The sequence below is a fragment of the Artibeus jamaicensis genome, unplaced genomic scaffold (assembly GCF_021234435.1).
Source record: "Artibeus jamaicensis isolate MK-2021 breed Jamaican fruit bat unplaced genomic scaffold, CSHL_Jam_final contig_515, whole genome shotgun sequence".
Taxonomy (NCBI): Eukaryota; Metazoa; Chordata; class Mammalia; order Chiroptera; family Phyllostomidae; genus Artibeus; species Artibeus jamaicensis.
This window is the reverse complement of record NW_026521869.1, coordinates 96,163-116,703: the sequence shown is the minus strand read 5'-3', so window position 1 is coordinate 116,703 and position 20,541 is coordinate 96,163. Positions and strand designations below refer to the sequence as shown.

Genomic DNA, 20,541 nt, shown 5'->3' with positions numbered 1-20,541 from the left:
AAGTATTCTGAAAGCATTTGAAAACAGTTGCAGAGTAACCATTAAATTTCCAAATTGCAACATTAGAAAATCAGAGTTTCTGCAGAAACTTAAAATCACCTGATTATTTATCTTCAATGAGTTAGTTTTAAGGTTGCCAGGTAACATACAGAATACCCAGTTAAATTTGTATTTTAAGTACCTGGTTACGGTAGGTTCCAAAAATTGCATGGGACATACTTATAATAAAAATGTTTGTCGTTTATCTGAAATGCAAATTTATGAAACAAAAATCCTCAGTTTGCACTCCTCCTCTCTTCTCCATTTCAGATTACAAATCTAGGGCCCATTTCCCAAACCACAATACTCACGTTGCTTTCAAAGTCAGTATTGTTTTAGTCTGCATTCTATTTGGAAGGAGGTGGGGTGCTGAACAGCGATGGGAATAGGACCATGTTTGACTTGAGTTCTAGTCCTAGCCTCTCCAGTATCCAACATCTGAGTTTATCTTGTTTGTCTTGATTTTCTATTTGTAAAATGACATATACTGATGTGCTATTCGGAAAGCATTTTTAATCCTTAGAAAAATATAGTGACATGACGTTGAACCCAGTTTCAAGCAATCTTGATTGCAGCAAGGAGAACCTTCTCCTGGTAACTGCCAACCTAGGGCAGTCACTGTCTTCTAACATCTGTGCCTTTTGTTAGAAGGAATGGGATAGGGACTTAGGGGTGGTTAATGCCAGATAGAATTCATGGGAGTCTATTGATCCCATGTAAGTGGAAACTATATCATGAAGCCCACAGGAAATATGCTTCAGGTAAGGGCAATGAAGTGATGGACAGCTGACCACATAAGTACTGTCTTGCAGGTGGACTTAGGATTTCTGCGCTTTGTCACTGCTGTTGGGACCCAGGGGGCCATTTCAAAGGAAACCAAGAAGAAATACCATGTCAGCACTTACAGAATAGACATCAGCTCCAATGGGGAAGACTGGATCACAATCAAAGAAGGAAATAAGCCTGTTGTAAGTTTGACTGCCACTCCTTCCACCAATTCAGTCTTTGAACTGGGTGATCAATTGTACTCATTAGTTTGGGAGTTTTCTGTCTGGCCTGTCTAGCTTATTTTTCAATCGTTTGAACATGAAAAGTGCAATTAGAGGTTTGAATCTGACTAAGGTGTCTCATATTCCCAGATCCAGAAGCCAAAAGCCAATTCAGTGTCAGTGTCAGACTTGAGAATCACTTCACACCTCTCATAGGGACAAGCAAGGACCAAGTACAGGACACTGTCCTCTTAGAGTCTTAGGAGTTGCCCCCCACCCACACACACATTCTCTGTGTTTCTCCATTCTCTTGCATAGATTCATTCTTCCTTCCTCTCTGTAACAAACTGGTTTTATTTTTTTATTAATTTTTTTAATATTAAATTTTATTTAGTTACTTTTCAAGTACATTTTTTTTTATCTATTTCTCCCATCCCACCCCACCCCCCCGCCCAGTCTCCCCCCTCCCTCCCATCCCCCCCCAGTCCTCATCTCTGTGTCTTTCATACTTGTTCCTCAAAATCCCTCCCCTTTTTCCCCTTAAATTCCCTTCCTTCTCCCCTCTGGTCGCTGCCCACTTGTTCTCTATTTCAGTGTCTTTGTTTTTGTTCTGTTTGCTTGTTTGTTTTATTCTTTACCTTCCTGTCAAAGGTGAGATCATATGGTATTTGTCCTTCAATGCCTGGCCTATTTCACTCAGCATAATGCTTTCCAGTTCCATCCATGTTGTTGCAAAAGGTAGTAGCTCCTTCTTTCTCTCTGCTGCATAGAATTCCATTGTGTATATGTACCACAATTTTTTGATCCATTCGTTTACTGATGGGCACAAACTGGTTTTAGAAAAGTCTTTTTGCATCTACCCTCTGTGGCTCACAAACTAATTTACCACTATGTTTGGCTGCTTCTGTGGAGTACATAGAATGAAGCTAGTCAGTCCATCATGTTCTCTTAGATCACATCCATGCCAACTCCTCATTACTTTAACCAAGGAGGCATACAACCATGCCCTGCTCCTAAGAGCTCTACCCTAAATCACTTGGAACTGAGGTGTTTTTCCTCAGTCTGGCTGTGTTTTTGAAGTTATACTGGGTCTATTTAATAATCAAAAGATTTCTGAGAACTCACACTTACTGTTTCCCCAAAATTAAAAGCTTACCCCAGAGGCTGAGTAATGTAGAGAGTTGATAAGGATGTTAGTAAAGATCCAAGCGACTTGAAGTCCTGGGTTTGAGAAGAGGTCAGGTTTATGTCCTTATCTCTCTCAAGTGTTCATAGCCTGACTTCTGGCTCAGGAGCTGAGAAAAGCTCCTGGGTGTGAAGGGAAAGAACAATTACTTACTTTTGATTAGCTGCAAAGCCCTCTCTCTTATTAGAAGGCAAGACTAAAGTAGATATAGGTGTGCAGCTGCTCTGTGGAAGGAAAGCTCTGGGGACATGCAAGTTCAAGGCCACCATCTAGCCTGTGAGGACAGAGAACCAGTCTTCCATCTGGGGAAGAAAAACTGTCCTAGTCAACATTTGTGGTTGTTAAGTGAGTCAATTTGACTCTGAGTTTCATGGCTTATTATTTTGGAGTAGTCTTTGAAGACATTCTTTAATTTTAAACAAATGAACCAAAACAAACAAACAAAAACCCACTAATGCCAAGGACACACCACAAACAAGAAAATCCAGAGAGAATGGGGAGACCTGACCCCAGACCTTGAGGCCATTTCTTTAAAGAAATGAGTGCTGCTTCTCCAAGACCTTCTCTGTAGCCATTGTCTCTATCTGTTGTTCACCTGGCCCAGAAGGGGTATCAGAAACGCATGCAGGTTCTCTGCAGGAAGAGCCAGGGGTTGTCCACTGTCAGGAGCATCCTGGTACACACAGAGCTTTCAGATTGGGAGGCAGAAGGAATAAAGAAAAATCCAGCAAAAGTAAAAACCTGGCATCTCTTCTGAGCACTTACATTGAATTGCAGTGGAACCCAAACATTCACGTGTAGTCTAGTAATTGTTGGCCACCTGCCTTTCTCTGTAGTGTGGGGCCTTTCAGCCACTGCTTGCTCCCCTCTTTCCTCAGCCATAACAGCCTGGGACCAGCCACATCCCCCAGCAGTCCTCCCTATGTGAATGGAGGGCATGTCCTTACTGGACTTTCAGCAAACATAAAATCCCCCTGGTGTGAGCCAAAGGTTGAAGCATGCTGTGCTCTAACAGACTGCTTGGCTCTCAGGCTCTCCTTTGGGTGTGCTCGTTGACCCTTTAAGCACCACATTTTGGGACTCTACTCTTCCTGGCAGTGACCCATTATTCTTTGTCATATAAAAGTGCTCTCACACAGATTGCTTCCCAGAGAGGGATGCTGAGGTATGAGAGAAATCTGAAGTCCATCACAGGCTAGATAAATTATGATATTAAGTCATATCTAAATAAGGGATCAGGCTAACAGCCAACTTGGTAAAGCATGTGACTCATTTTGACTGTGTTGGCCACTTAAGCTACATGAATAAAAACAGCATCTTGATTTTTTATAAGCCCTTTCTCCCAGGGGAAGAGCAAACCTTGGGAATCTGTGGTTCTCCTCTACAAACTTGCCTGGGAAGGTGGAAAGGAGTCTCCATGCCTCTGATGAACCCGGTAATTTCTCTAGTTACACAGCCCAGGAGGAGGAGGCTTGCCTGGCATACCATGTTACTGAGACATGTTACTTCTATACATGTTATCCCCTACCCAGGCAAAAGTAAAGTCCAGGAAAGTGGAGGCTTTCAGTTTCACCTCAGGCAGGTCTATCAGCAGGATGTTTCATGATGGCGAACCATCCCCACTGCTCTAGCAAATGGCTGTGGCCCAGGCCTAGGCCCCATGGCCCTGACAAATCCTTGTGGGAAACAATTCATGATGATCACTCATTACCTGCAATGACGTACCTCATCTTTGTTAGAATAAAATGACTCCTTTGAAAACTAGAAGCAGAAGCCCTGGAAAAGATGATTTCTAATTATATATCGTTTATAACTCAGCTTTGATTTGGACCACTAAAATGTAATTTTGCCAATAACCCAGAAAGATTAACTCATTTATTAATGTCAGGAAGAAGCTGTTCCATCAAAAAATGGAGTTGGAAGGAAGAAAGCCGCTTACTTAACCTTGTGCTAAAGCTTGGAACACACCTGAGAATTTTTTTAAAAGCCAGGCCCTACACTGAATTCAAAAAGCAAACCATTTGGGGATTCCTGGGAAAGTAAAATAGTAAGAGTTCCCATCAAATGTCTATAGCATTTTGTTAGTCTTTATGATAAATTTAATTATTACCCACTTTTTAAGATAATAGTGTGTATTCTTTAACAAATGTTATTCTTGTAACAGTGCTTTTGGAGTCTCTAGCCAATGTGAAAATATTCTATATTAAACATGATTCTTTCTGATGGCCATCATTTGGAAAAATAACATGATGACTTATTAACACCACCTGAACCTGGATAGATAATGCTGAAATTATAAATAATTTTATAAGCACTTATGAAAACATATTTTTGGATTTGTTTTTAATCCAAAAAGCATATTATTAAAGGGCTCTTCCTTTTTCCATATAGGTCTTTCAGGGAAACACCAACCCCACAGATGTTGTGTTTGGAGTTTTCCCCAAACCTCTGATAACACGATTTGTCCGAATCAAACCTCTGACTTGGGAAAATGGTATATCCCTGAGGTTTGAAGTATATGGCTGCAAGATAACAGGTAAGCTCCAGCTTGGAGATGACTAGCTTTGATTTATATAAACTTTTGAACACAGGGAGAGTCATTTTGTATATATATGGCCAGTGTCATTTGGTAGTTAAGATCATATGCTTTGGAATAGGCATATCTGAGTTTAAATTCTACTTGTACTCACTAGCTTGTTTCTTCGGGCAATGTATCACCTTTCAAAGCCTTAGTTTTCTCACCTGGAACACAGTCATCATCGCTACATCACAGCCATCATCACAGGGCTGTGATGATAATGGACTAGCTCATGGGTATAAAGGACCTAGCATGGGCAGGCATGTAGTAAGGATTTGTGAACTGGTGCCTTTTTGCTAGACCATAAGCTTCACAAAGGCAAGTGCCATGCCCTTTGTCCCTATCTCCTGGGTGCTGAGCACACTGGCAGGTACTTAGTAGATTTATAATAAATAACAACTGTAAGGAATGTTCTCTACCTACTTCATCTTTTAAATTTTGAAGTCTAGAGGTAGCCTCATGAACTATAGTTAAGAAGTTTAACTTACAAGAATTTCTTCTAATCACTAACTATCCTAACAACTTTCTCTTGGCTGTTGTCTCAATATCTAGCTATCTTTTGTTGAATGAATATACTAATATTAGAAATCAGTTTGTCAATGTTTCTAGTTTTTTAGTTTGTTTCTTCTGGCATTAATAAGACTTTATAGTTTCTTTTAAATTTGCTATAAGTACATGCATTGTACCCATTTGAGGTGAAGAAGGTATAGTACTGAGAGACTAAGGAACTAAAAAAAAAAGTTCAACCAGAACAGAGCTGGAGGGGAAAGAATGGTCCTGCCTCTTATACTCATTGTATTTCTGTGGCAATTGGTACTGCTGTTACTACCCATGCACTTTGGATTCTGAAGAAAATAGCAGTCATGTTAGAATTCCCTTTCATTCTAATAAATACATTGTAATCTACATCTGTAATCTTTAAATCTCTTTCACTTTAAAAAGAGCAATAAAATGTAACAATTAGGGTAAATTTAAAGGTTCAAAACAGAATCAGTAACTGATTCACCAAAAAGTAATTAAAAGAGAACAACTTTTAAAAGTCTGTGAAGTATCTTTTAATATTCTATTAGTATATACATTTAAGGTATTTAAGTTTTTATTTTATGAAAGCCAATTCTATTGTTTTTATTTTTATCCTCTTTAGTATAATTATTTTTAGATAAGAAAAACACTGAATTTTGAAGGAAGAAGATCACCTGGACAATTTTTCATGAAATTATAAGAAATTTGGGAAAGAGTAAACTAAGAAAAAACTACACTATAAACAAATAGAATCCATTTTAGAAAGTAAAAACTAACATCTGATTTCTTACCAAAATTTTATTTATTTCTATCCTCAAGGCAGCTATGTTTATTGTTTTAGGACCTAAGACTTAGAAGTTCAAGGTTTTAGAGGCAGGAATTAGATGGGAGAGGTTTGGAGGAGAAAAAGACACTGAAAAATAAGTACAACCTTGGCTTTATTTTTGCTCAGAAGTTTCATTACAGAAAGTTCTAGGTCATTTTTAGAGCATTACAAATTTAAGAAGTACCCATAACTTTATAGAAAAAAAGGCCATTTAAAGTCAAGATGGAAATTTCTGGCTTATTATTCTAACCTAATCTCGTATTACTGTACGAAAAATATAAATAAATCAAAGGTAAAGTTTATAAAGACTCCAAACATGTTAGTCTGAACTCTGAATCTCCAGGCTCTCCTTTTAGTTAAATAAAATACTTATTTAAACCTGAATGCTCCATTTTCATTGTCACAAGGATTTCTTGAGAGTTAATCCTAAGAGTGAGTCTTCACATGTAAAGAAGGCAAATAATTTATTGTATGTTTAAAAATGATTAAATGACCTAGTCAAAGGAGTTGCCATTAGACTATCAGCTGATTTCTCAAAAGAAACCTTGCAGGCTACAAGGGGCTGGAAGAAGTATTCAAAGTAATGAAAAGCAAGGACCTACATCCAAGATTTCTCTATCCAGCAAAGCTTTCATTTAGAGTGGAAGGGCAGATAAAGTGCTTCTCAAACAAAGTCAAGTTAAAGGAGTTCATCATTACCCAGCCCTTATTATATGAAATGTTAAAGGGACTTATCTAAGAAAAAGAAGAATATCAAAAATATGAACAGTAAAATTATAACAAACTAACAACTATCAATAACTGAACCTAAAAAAAGAAAACAAAAAAGAAAAATGAACTAACCAAACAGGTAGAACAGGAACAGAATCACAGAAATGGAGATCACATGGAGGGTTATCAGCAGGGAGGGGGAAGGCAAGAGTGGGGGGGGAGGTACAGGGAATAAAAAGCATACATGGTAGGTAGAAAATAAGCAGGGGATGGTTAATAATCATATAAGAAATGGAAAGAGATCCAAGGGAAGATGGCAACAGAGTAGGACAGAGCTCCCTACACATGGGAGAATAACCTGGCTGATCTACGGAGGAACAGAGCAAACAGCCAACAGTACCCCAGCATATATGAAAATAAGAAACCAGAAATTGTAGCGGACACCGAAAAAACAGGCAATAAGGAGATGGCTACAGGACAGTAGGGTCCAAGGGACCAGTGCAGAGATGGGTGGAGGCAGCGGCCTCAGCCCAGCTCCTAGAGCTGAGTCTACCACAGACTCTTTGAGAGCCATGGACCTGCTGCAGGGTCCTTGGGAGAGAGCCAGGTCATCAGCTCCCTCCATCCCCAGACAAGCACGGTTGGGGAAACATTGGGAGAGACCTGGTTGCTTAAGGTTGCAGAGAGGGGAATAAGGACAAAGAGGTAAACACAAGGGCCAAGAGTACCCTCAGAGTCTGTGGTCTCCAGCTTGGGAGAATGGAGAGTCACAGTGTTGGGCTCTGACCCCAATAGTGGCCAGTCTGGCTGGAGAATTGGGCTATACTGAGCAGCAGGCTTGAGTAGGAGGAATTTCTCAAAAAGTAAACTGAACGATTCTTCAGTGACAGCTGTTTGGCCTACTCCCCACTCAACCTGGCAGCAATCCCACAGTTGTGCAGAAGGCCTTGCGTTCCCCCATAGCACTGGGAAGTGTTCATGCTTAAACCTGTGGGACTCTGGCAGCATGGCCGGGCATGCGCACCTGCACCCCAGCCCACAGCGATGACCCCTGGGTAAAGAGTGCTCTGAAAGGGACCTGGATCCCCTGCGTGGGGTGCTGGGGAGAAGTGCCAGACTAGCTCTCGGGAGAGTACGTGAAGGACTGGCTTGAGTACACATTAAGAAGAAAGAAAAGCTAGGCCAATTGCCCCTCAGCCTACTGCAGCCAGGGAGACAAGAAAAACTGGTTTGGCCAGTTTGAAACCAACAAGAGATGTTTTTATTGAACTTTTTAAAATTAATCTTTTATTTTTTTAATTTTTGTTATTGTTTTACCTTTCAATACCATTTTCCTCTCTTTCCTTCTTTCTTTATTCCATCTTCCTTTCTTCCTAAATGTATTACCTCTTCCCCCCTTCTCCTGCTTTTTTTTCCACAGGTAAGACAAAAAACTTGGAACTGTGAAAAGACCAAAGTTAAACCCAAAGAGGGGGCATCCCAACAGTAGAGACAGAGAGACAAATTTCACTTTGCTATTGCAGAGAAACTACAAGTTGCTGCATATGTGTATTACTATTTTTTCCATTACTCTTACATCTTTTATTTCAATGGTATCTTTGTATTCTTCCTCTTTCTGTATAGTCTTCTTTGCCTTGGCTGGTTATATTGTATCATTTGACAGATTTTCCATGTTCTCTCTTCCACAGTGTATTGCTAATTTACTGTCCTTCATTCACATCATTTGTGTTCCTTTAGCACACTACTCAAAGTTCTGTACCTCCTATCCATGTTATCCTAATAACATAGATTCTGTCAAATGACTGTTGCTCTAATATTATTGTAAATAATAGCTGTACCATACAATTGTAAATACTTTACATCACCACCCCCCCAAGATCTTAGCCCACTTCACAGTTTCCTGAACTTTATTACTGTAGTGGTTAACTCTATTCTCTCACACACTACACCTATTTACTATCCCTTACTCTCACCTTACCTCAGAATCTAACCCCCTACAACCTCGCTGCTTTCTAGATCCAACTCACAAAACTTTCCTTTCCAACAATAACCTTATCTTCTGTCCATCCTTTCTTAAAAGTGGCTAGTTGGGTTGAAGATTATGGTTAACACCATACATAGCCTAAAGATCTCCTATCTCTTTTGTACTGGGTTCTACTACAACCATCATAGAATACTCTCCTGCTGCCATAAACCATTTTTCCTTCCACTCCAAATGACCACAAAAAAGAGAGTGGGTGGAAGCGGTGAACACCATGATACACACTGGAAAAGGAAACCAAACAACAAAGGAACTCCCAACAGATAACAACAAAAGAAGGTGAAGGAGGGAGTGGAAACCACACTAACCTCAATCTAGGACCTATCTGAAAATACAACTAAATAGTGGAGAAACTACCCAGAACAAACAACTGAACAAGAGCAAAAGAGAATCCTCAAAATGTTTTACACACGGAAGAACCAACTTCAACACAACCTGCCCTCACCAGCACAACAAACTACAGGAGGTGGTGGACAGACTGACCATCAGTTAACCAACTGGTCGGAAGGGCCCACAAAAGAAAGAACCAGAAACAACTGAAAACAAAAGGCAAACACAAAGGCAACTTAAGAACAGCCCAAGACCAGTGAGCTTGGGAGATCAAGGAGACTGCACAGCTGAATCGTACAGGTATTATACGACAGAAGTTCACACTATAAACCCAGGAAGCCAGAACAAAGCAATTTAAGAAGCTGAAGCTAACAAGAAGAGTCTCACAAACAATGGAAAGACAAACAAACAATCCCCAAATGAAAGGAAAGGAGGAAGTCTCATAAAGAATGCTAGATGAAATAGAGGCAAGTCACCTATCAGATATTGAATTCAAAGCACTGGTTATCAGGAAGTTGAAAGAGCTCACAATGAGCGACCAGAAACTACAGGGGAGCTACAATGAACTCACTAAAAACTATATCAACATGAAAAAAGAAATAAAAACTATCAACAAGGGCCAAGAGGAAATGAAGAATACAATTTCTGAACTGAAGAACACAGTGGAAGAAATCAAGAGCAGGATCGATGAAGCAGAAGATCAAATCAGTGAGTTGGAGGACAAAGTAGAAAAAAAAGAACACCCAGAAAGAGCAAAAAAAGGAAAAGAGGCTCAGAAATAATGAAGAGGGACCAAAAGAAATGCAAGACAATATGAAACATAATAATATCCGAATAATAGGGATACCAGAAGGAGAAGAAGAAAAGCAAAGGATAGAAAACCTATTTGAAAAGTAATAAGGGAAAACTTCCCTAATTCGATGAGAGAAAAAGTCACACAAATCCAGGAAACACACAGAGTCCCAATCAAGAGGAACCCAAGGAGGCCCACTTCAAAACACATCATAACTAAAATGGAAAAATTCCAAGACAAAGAGAGAACCTTAAAGGCAGCTAGAAAAAAAAAGGAAGTAACATACAAGGGAGCCCCAATAAGGATAGCTGCTAACTTCTCAATGGAAACGCACCAAGAAAGGAAAGAATAGCAAGAAATATTCCAAGCAATGAGAAACAGAGGCCTGCAAACAAGGCTACTTTACCCAGCAAGGCTCTCAATCAAGATAGAAGGCCAAACAAAGAGCTTCTAAGACAAAAGAACTCTAAAAGAATATGCCTCCACCAAACCAGCCCTACAAGGAATACTAAAAGGACTGCTTTAAAGAAAGAAAGGAAAAGAGAGAGACAGAGAGGAACACAGGTAAAAAATGTCAATGAATAAGCACCTAACAATAATAGCCTTAAATGTAAATGGATTAAATGCCCCAATCAAAAGACATAGAATAGCTGAATGGATAACAAAGCATGACCCACATATATGCTGCTTATAAGAGACCGACCTCAGGGCAAAAGACCTACATAGACTAAAAGTGAAGGGCTGGAAACAAACTTTCCAAGCAAACAGACAGGAAAGCTGGGGTAGCAACACTCATATCAGACAAAATAGACTTCAAAACAAGGGCCATAAAGAGAGACCCAGAAGGTCACTTCATAATACTCAAGGGAAGAATACACCAAGAAGACATAAACATTATAAATATATATGCACCAGATGTAGGAGTACCCAAATATATCAAGAAAATCTTAGAGGACTTCAAGAAATATATTGACAGCAACACAATTATAGTAGGGGGTTTTAACACTTCACTGTCAAAAACAGACAGATCTTCCAAACAAAATATCAATGAAGGTATTGTGGCACTGGACAACGCCCTAGAGATGAAATGGACTTAACTGATATATAGAAAGAGAGCCCTTCATCCCAAAGAAGCTAAATACACATTCTTTTCAAATGAGCAAGGAACATTTTCAAAGATAGACCACATGATAGGACACATAACAAGCCTCAACAAATTCAACAAAATTGAAAACATACCAAACATTTTCTCCGACCACAAGGGACTGAAACTAGAAACTGACCCCAAGGGAAAAAATCCAAAACACTCAAAATCATGGAGATTGAATAGCATGCTATTAAACAATGAATGGATCAAGAATGAAATTGGGGCCCTGGCTGCTGTGGCTCAGTGGATTGAGCATGGGCCTGTGAAGCAAAGGGTTGCTGGTTTGATTCCCAGTCAGGGCACATGCCTGGGTTGCAGGCCAGGTTCCCAGTAAGGGACACATGAGAGGCAACCACACATTGATGTTTCTCTCCCACTCTTTCTTCTTTCATTCCCTTCTCTCTAAAAACAAATAAAAATATTTTAAAAAAGAATGAAATGGGGGAAGAAATGAACTTTCTGGAAACAAACAAAAATGAACTCACAGCAACTCAAAATTTATGGGACACAGCAAAGGCAGTCCTGAGAGGGAAGTTCATAGCAATACAGGCCTACCTAAAAAAGATAGAAACATTTCAAACAAACAACTTAACCCTACACCTACAAGAACTTGAGGAACAACAAAGACAGCCCAGAGCAAGTAGGAGGAAGGAAATAACCAAGATCAGAGCAAAATTAAATGACATAGAGACCAAAAGCACAATTCTAAGGATCAATGAATCCAGGAGCTGGTTCTTTGAAAAGATAAACAAAAGCAACAAGCCTTTAAGCAGGCTCATCAAGAAAAAAAAGAGAGAGGACACAAATAAACACAATCAGAAATGAAAGAGGAGAGATTACAACTGACACCACAGAAATACAAAGCACTGTAAGAAATTACTGTGAAGAACTGCATGCGAAGAAATTTGAAAGCCTAGGTGAAATGGACAAATTTCTAGGAAAATATAATCTTCCAAAACTCAATGAAGAAGAAGCAGTATGCCTGAACAGACAGATAACACCAGATGAAATTGAAGCAGTAGCAACAACAGCTAAAAATCCCGACACACAAAAGCCCTGGACCAGATGGTTTCACAGGAGAATTCTACAAAGCATTTAAGGAAGAGCTAGCCCCTATCCTCCACAGATTATTCCAAAAAAATCCAAAGTGATGGAAGACTCACAAACTTTTTTGATGAAGCCAGATTCATCCTAATCCTAAAACCAGATAAAGACACAACAAAAAAGATATCTTCAGGTCAATACCACTGATGAACATAGATGCTATAATCCTCAACAAAATGTTGGCAAACCGCATTCAACAATACATTACAAATATCATACACCATGACCAAATGGGATTCATCCAGGAATGCAAGGATGGTTCAATATTCAAAAATCAGCAAATATAATACATCGCATAAACAAAGCAAAGACAAAAATCACATGATCATAGCAATAAATGCGATAAAAGCATTTGACAAGGTACAGCACCCATTTATGATAAAAACACTCAGCAAAGTGGAAATAAAGGGAGCATTCCTCAACATAATAAAGGCCATATATGAGAGACCTGCAGCCAACATCATACTCAATGGGCAAAAACTAAAATTTTTTTCCACTAAGATCAGGAACAAGACAAGGTTGTCCACTTTCACCACTTCTACTCAATATAGTATGGGAAGTTTTAGCCACAGTGATCAGACAAGAAAAGGAAATAAAAGGCATCCAAATCAGAAAGGAGGAAACAAAACTGTCACTGTTTGCAGATGACATGATAGTGTACATGGAAAATCCTATAGACTCCAACCAGAAACTGCTCTACCTAATAAATGAATTTGGCAAAACAGGGGGATAAAAAGTCAGTATTCAGAAATCAGGCCCTGGCTGTTGTAGCTCAGTGGATTGAGTGCAGGCCTGTGAACCAAAGCATCACAAGTTTGATCCCCAATCAGGGCACATGCCTGGGTTGCAGGCCATATCCCCAGGATGGGGTGTACTAAAGGAAACCATACAGTGATGTTTCACTCCCTCTGTTTCTCCCTCCCTTCTCCATCTCTCTGAAATGAATAAATAAAATATTTAAAAAATAAATCAAAGGCATTTTTGTACATCAACAATGAAGCAATAGAAGCAAAAATAAGAAAAAAATATCCCATTCAATACAGCAAAGAGAAAAATAAAATACCTAGGAATAAACCTAACCAAGGAGGTAAAAGACCTATATGCAGAAAAGTACACAAGACTGAAGAAAGAAATCAAGGGAGACACGAACAAATGGAAAACATACCATGTTCATGGATTGAAAGAATTAACATCATCAAAATGTTCATACTACCCAAAGCAATGTACAGATTCAATGCAATACCTATTAAAATACCAAGGGCATATTTCACAGACATAGAACAAACACTTCAAAAATTTATATGGAACCATAAACGTCCCCAAATAGCTGCTGCAATTTTGAGAAAGAAGACCAAAGTGGGAGGGATTGCAATACCAGATACCAGGCTGTATTACAAGGCCAGTGTGATCAAGACAGCCTGATACTGGCATAAAAATGGGCACATAGACCAATGGAACAGAACAGAGAGTCCAGAAATAAACTCAAGTCTCTATGGTGAATGAATATTCAACAAAATGGGCAGCAACATAAAATGGAGTAAAAATAGCCTGTTCAACAAATGGTGTTGGGAGAACTGGACAGCTATGTGCAAAAAAATGAAATTTGAGCACCAACTTACACCATACACCAAAATAAATTCAAGGTGAATGAAAGACTTAAATATAAGCCTTGACACCATTAAAGTCCTAGAGGAAAACACTGGCAGGAAAATCTCAGATATTTCACACAGCAACAGTTTTACTGATATGTCCCCTAGAGCAAGGGACATAAAGGAAGAATAAATGAATGGGATCTCATCAAAATAAAAAGCTGCTGCATGGCTAAAAAAAAACAGTATTAAAATAAAAAGAGAATGAACTGTATGGGAAAACATATTTGCCAATGATACCTCAGACACTGGGTTTAATCTCCAAAATATACAAGGAACTTACAGAACTCCACTCTAAGAAGACAGGCAACCCAATTAAAAAGTGGGCAAAGGACTTGAACAGACACTTCTCCAAGGAGGACATACAGAGGATCCAGAGTCACATGAAAAGATGCTCAATATCACTAGCTATCAGAGAGATGGAAATTAAAACCACAATGAGATACCACTTTACATCCGTCAGAATGCCCATCATAAACAAAGCAACAAACAACAAATGTTGGAGAGGTTGTGGAGAAAAAGGGACCGTAGTGCACTCTTGGTGGGATTGCAGACAGATACAACCACTATGGAAAACAGTATGGAATTTTCTAAGAAAACTGAAAATGAATCTGCCTTTTGACCCAGGAATTCCACTGCTAGGTTTATATCCTAAGAACCCTGAAACAGCAATCCAAAAGAACTTATGCATCCCAATGTTCATAGCAGCACAATTTACAATAGCCAAGTGCTGGAAGCAACCTAGGTGCCCATAAGTAAATGAATGGATCCAAAAACTATGGTACATTTACACAGTAAAATTCTATGCAGCAAAAAGAAAGAAGGAGCTCCTGCCCTTTGCAATAGCATGGATGGAACTGGAAAGCACTATGCTGAGTGATATAAGCTAGGCAGTGAAAGACAAATACCATATGATCTCACCTTTAACAGGAATCTAAACAACAATACAAACAAGCAAGCAAAATACACCCAAAGACACTGAAATAGAGAACAGGCTGACAGTAACTAGAGTAGAGAGGGGTGGGAATTTCAGGGGAAAAGGAGAGGGATTTTCAGGAACTAGTATAAAGGACACATGGACAAAAACTAAGGGGGGGTGAAAATGGCAGGGAGGTAGGGAGCACTGAGGGGGTGGGCTGGGATGGGAGTAAAAGACAGAAAACTGTACTTAAACAACAATTAAATAAATTAATAATAAAAATAAAAGAAGTGGAGAAGCCAAAGAACTTACCTGTAGGACTCATTGACCTGAACTAAGGTGGCGATGGGAGTGGGGCAGGGGTGATGCGGTTGGAGGATGGGTGCAGGGTTGAGGGCAATAAAAAGAGAAAGAAGTGGAACAACTGTAATAGCATAATCAATCAAATATAGATGACCTAGTTATTTAAACATAGGTGTCCGTATCAGCACACTCTGTCTTTGCATGCAGTCTATTTCACAACTGTTGAGTGTGGCCTCTGCAAATCAGAACTGCATTTAGGCTCATAAGGCTACTCTGCTATTTATGAACCCTACTTCATTTTAGATATTTTTTCTCTAGTAAGAGAGCTACAATCTCCAAATAATTGGTTGAGGCAGGTTTTTGTAGAGGCTAGCATGTTATAATGCTGGTCACATGGACAGAAGGCACATAGCCCTCCACGCTTGGCTCTGTACTATCCACTTAGTGAATGTGTGACCATGGGCAAGATATTTAGTCCCTTTGCTCTTCATTTTCTGGTCAGTAAGATTAATGTTAATTCAGGTATAACAAGGATTCAGTGAAAGAATGTATATAACACACCTGGTTTAGAATAAGTTCTTACTAAATGGCACCTAGTACATTAAACAGTACATGGTACTCAATAAATTGAACCTACAATAAGCTCCAGCAACAGAAACTCTAGTGAAACAATATCAGTGTTTTTGTCTTGGTACAAGAAGCAGAAAATTTTCCTTTAGAGGTCATGGTCCCCTTCTAGTGGAGACTAATGAAAGGAGAACACATCCCTCTGGACTGATTTTCAGTTGTGTCCTATATGCTTGAAATATTGGAAGTGCTCCATGTGCTAATTTTTAAATGAATGAGTGAATGAATGAATTGCAGTTTTATCCATGGCATCTGAGATACAAGTGATAGATCTCAAAATTTAACCCTCTTTTCTTGAGGAGGCAGGTCTAACTCAATCTGGATTTAAAAAAAAAACTTTTGAATTAAAAGTAGTGACCACATGAATACATCACCTTGACTTCCAAAGTCTCCAGAGGCCCAAGTTTTAGCGTAACTGTTGTGTTCAGAAAATTTGTACTCCTGGAAAGTCCAGAGCATACAATGATGTGTCATCATATTAAGATATAAACAAGATTGTAGCAAACCATTCTACTTTATAGGGGATTGACAAAGCAGGCTATATCATTTTGGAAAAGGTGGAAATTGGTAAAATTATCTTAGAGTGTTACTGCTTAATGTATGAGTGCATACTACAAATTCTGTTAACTCATATTTGTTAACCAGATATGTATTAACTAGTGTTTCTGTACACATTAGTATGTTCCTATGTTAATCAAAAGTTCTCAGTGATGATTATCAGGCACCAAAGCATCCAAAGGCACTTTCAGAGTTATCAAAGGAAGATTAAATTATGCTCATTCAGGTTCTTCCATCAAATGCAGCTACATTTTTTCAGATTTGGTTGACTGAGTATTTGACTTATCAGTACATCTGTTTTCCCACTAAAGTACAGAGATTTTATTGTAAAATAATATAAGTGAAAGCAATCACCTTAATCCACCGTCACGGAACTCATCTCTCCTTTCCGTCTAGGATGGGTTTTAAGCTTTGCAAACTGTGTTACCAGGTAAAATATAAAATGTCCAATTAAATCTTATACAGATAAGTGACAAAAGATTTTTTCATATAAGTATGCCCCATGCAATATTTGGGACATATTTATACTAAAAAATTATTCTTTGTTTGTCTGAAATTCTAATTTAGGTTGGTATCCTGTTTCTTGTTTTGTTGTTTTTGTCTGAGACCTTGTTTGCTAACTCTGGCAACACTATTTCCAAAGGATTTGATATGTAGCCAGACTGAAGAGCATCTGAACCAGCCTGCTACTCTGAAGAGTGGAGTTCAATCCTAGCATCACATGTATAGCTTGAATTGCTAGTGTATATTTCCTTCCAATCATTGCTGAAAGAATCTCATGGTTTTTAGCCAAAGGCAAATCCAGTTTCCTCTTTATTTCTCTTTTTTGGGTGAGGCAGACATATAGGAGGAATGGCAGAGTGTGCCCTGTAAACACATTGGCTGGGTGGGGTTTGGGTCTCACTAGGTTTGTGGATTGTCAGCTATGCCCTGGCCAGCTCTGCATTAGAGAAAGGGCACTAATCTGATAAAGGCTCTGCTCTTCTTTCAATATTCAAGTTAATTGTGTTTTTCTTCAGATGGTAACATCTGTTCCTCATTACCAGCTAAACATTTTTCTTTACAAAAGCTGGTTTTGAATCAGGCAGGTGTGACTACACTGATCAAAAATGTGATTTCTATTTTTAGCAATTTAATTTCATAATCCCCTAGTAAAATAGTTTTTATAAATCTTTTCTTAATCCCCATTGAATTTATTGTTAGTTTTCAGATCTCAGCCAAGAAAAGGTGCTTCGGAAATGGGCAGCTGACTTTTAATGTGTGAATTAGTTTATTCACTCAATAAATACTTGTTGAGCAAATATATTAATAAAGCAGGACACAGGCAGTCATAGAACATTTTTAAATATGACTTGGTTCATGGATTCAGAGAACTTATAATGTGGGGAGGCAAATAGCAGTCATCCAAGGAATTGAATCTGGCCATCGATATATGAAAAAACCTTTGGAAAAGAAAGCCACCCACAGGTGGGAGATGAGGATAAATGCCATGGCATTTGAAAATGGATTAAGAATTTAAGTGGCTCAGACAGTAGGAAGGGTCAGACGAAGGGAACAGAAAGAAAGAAAGCCTCCCCACCCTCTCACCCACAGTGAAGAAGTCCTTCAATTCAGTTGCCTCTAGAATCTTCAAGAGGCAAATGAGGAGAGGCCTTTCAAGGACATTCTGTGGAAGGCTTGGCATTCTCGGTAGGAAGTAAGTACATAATACTATGTGAGCAGGCATGGAATGTGTGCATAAAGAAATGACATGATCTGGACTGTACAGCAGTTCATGTGGAAAATATCTCAGTAATTAATTCTTAAGGTTCAGCTGATTACATGGACATAGTTTAATTGTATGAAACATATATCTCCTAAGATGGGTACATTTTTAAAGCTAACTTTTGATTGTATTATATAGAATTGAGTTGTTTCCAAGAAAAATGGGGTTTTATTCTTCTGCATGTCCTTGCTGGTGATGTGGAATTTTGAAAGGAGAATAATTGAAGTGTTAAACATTTTTGTTTTTGAGCCAGTAATCAATGAATCGGTGATTGATACTCATACTCAGAAGCTACTTGGGCTGCTGTAAAAGGTATAAAAAGATCTATGATGTTGTTAACTGTCTTGGAAAAACTCAAAAAGGAGGGAAATGTATGTTCTTATTGAAGATTTTTTTTATCCTAATGTAGTGTAAGGAGGAGAGTTTAATGTCAAAAGATCCAGATATTTAAACATTTATAGGCATGAGTACAAAAAATGTTTTGATTCATGTTCTTTCTAAGCAAGGAAACTTCTAGAAAAATCATTTTGCATTATCTATTTTATATTACCTCTAGATTATCCTTGCTCTGGAATGTTGGGCATGGTGTCTGGACTTATTTCTGACTCCCAGATTACAGCATCAAACCAAGGGGACAGGAACTGGATGCCTGAAAATATTCGCCTTGTGACCAGTCGCTCTGGCTGGGTACTTCCACCCGCACCTCATCCGTATATAAATGAGTGGCTCCAAGTGGACCTGGAGGAGGAGAAGATTGTGAGGGGCATCATTATTCAAGGGGGGAAGCACAGGGAAAACAAGGTGTCCATGAGGAAGTTCAAGATTGGGTACAGCAACAATGGCTCAGACTGGAAAATGATTATGGATGACAGCAAGCGCAAGGCTAAGGTAAGATCCAGGGACAGGGAGCAAAGGGACTGTCAGGAGGAAGTCCTCCCTCATGTTCTTGACTTAGTTGAAGAACATCCAGCGTTTTCCTAAGGAAGCAAGGCTTCTTATTTCCTTTTAGCCCTGAGATCAGTGATCCCCAATTCTAGGGCAGACAGGATTGGGGTACAGGAAGTGAGATCTGAGAAAAACATGTGTTGCTGGAAAAGAACTGTGTTGCTGGTCAGCTTTCTTTCCCTTAGGATTGGCAAATAGCTGGACACAAACAGCAGACAGAGCAGTCATGAGGGTGAGAATTGGGGCTGATAGCAGCTACCGGGCAAGAACTCAGAATCTCTCAGCAGATTATAATTTATGAGTATCAGTCAGTCCCTTCCCCTCCCTTTCTGTTACCCTCCCTCCTTTAAGTGTATTTTTAAAATTTTTTTGATTATGGCCAACCACACCTAACATAAAATTTACCATCTTACCCTTTTTAGGCGTATAATACAGTAGTGTTTATTATCTTCCCCAGTCCCTGAAAACCACCATTCTACTTTTAGTCTATGAATTTGACTCCTAGACACTTCATGTAGGTGGAATCGTACAACACAAGGTAGGGTAAAAGTAGTTTTACAGTTGTAAGTATGCAAAACTGACTTTATTCTTGTATTATTATTTATTAATTATTGTGGTATTTTCCACATGAACAACTTTAAACCTACTTTTGCCTAATTCTTTATTCATCCTTTTGTGACTAGCTTATTTCATTTAGTATAATGTCTTCGAGGTTTATTCATGTTGTCAGAATTTTCTTTTTTTTTAAGGCTAATATTTCATTGTCTGTATAGACCACATTATGCTTATCTGTTCATTCACTGATGGACATGATTGTTTCTACCTTTGACTATTGTATTTTTTTTAATGCACTGGAACCTTTTAAAGTGCAGTTGGCTCTTGATCCAGTGAAAAGAGAAGGGAATCTCAATATTAAAATGTTCCAAAATTCACCAGAACACATGATATAATACTTCTTAACCAAATGGATGTTCTTTAGTGGTTATGCTTTACTTATGGTGATTATTGAATTTATTTGCCTTTTCTGAGCACACAGTGTGAACTAGGAAGGCAGTATGTTGGGTGGCTCAGAAACTGGTTTGAGACTAAAATAAGTAACAAACCGCAGTCAGTTTAAATGTTGCTCGGGAATTGTAGTAAGATAATGATTCTTCTTACACCCAAAACAATTGGATTTTTTTAGTCCCATTCTTTCCATCTCACCTTGCCCCAGGACCTACTCCTTTTGTGAAAAGAAGATTCTAGTAACAGGAGGGAATAATGTCCTCACTTTCATTCTAAGTGGATGTGAGAAGGTGGCTTAATATAGTGGCTCAAGCAAATGCATTGCAGGTAGAAAAACAAAAATTGGACAGTGCATTCAGCTTCCAGTCTGTCCAGACATGGGGCTCTGCAGAAACTGCCCCATCCCCCACCAGCTGCAAGTCATCCACTGAGAAGGATGATACTATCACAAGTGTAAGAATTTCTCTCCCATTTCACCTCTCATTAACTTATGGTTTCTAAAAC

The 20,541-nt window shown here is 38.8% G+C and overlaps 1 protein-coding gene across 5 annotated transcripts in view; it reads left to right on the top strand.

Annotated features, from left to right (window-relative positions):
• NRP1 (neuropilin 1) overlaps positions 1–20,541 on the top strand; it is a 199,200-nt gene that overhangs the window by 132,819 nt on the left and 45,840 nt on the right. For all 5 annotated transcript variants that reach the window (XM_037127401.2, XM_037127405.2, XM_037127404.2 and 2 more), the window contains 3 exons: positions 852–1,007; positions 4,606–4,750; positions 18,644–18,975. In XM_037127401.2, the coding sequence (XP_036983296.2) occupies positions 852–1,007; positions 4,606–4,750; positions 18,644–18,975 (633 nt within the window). The remainder of the gene's footprint in view (positions 1–851; positions 1,008–4,605; positions 4,751–18,643; positions 18,976–20,541) is intronic.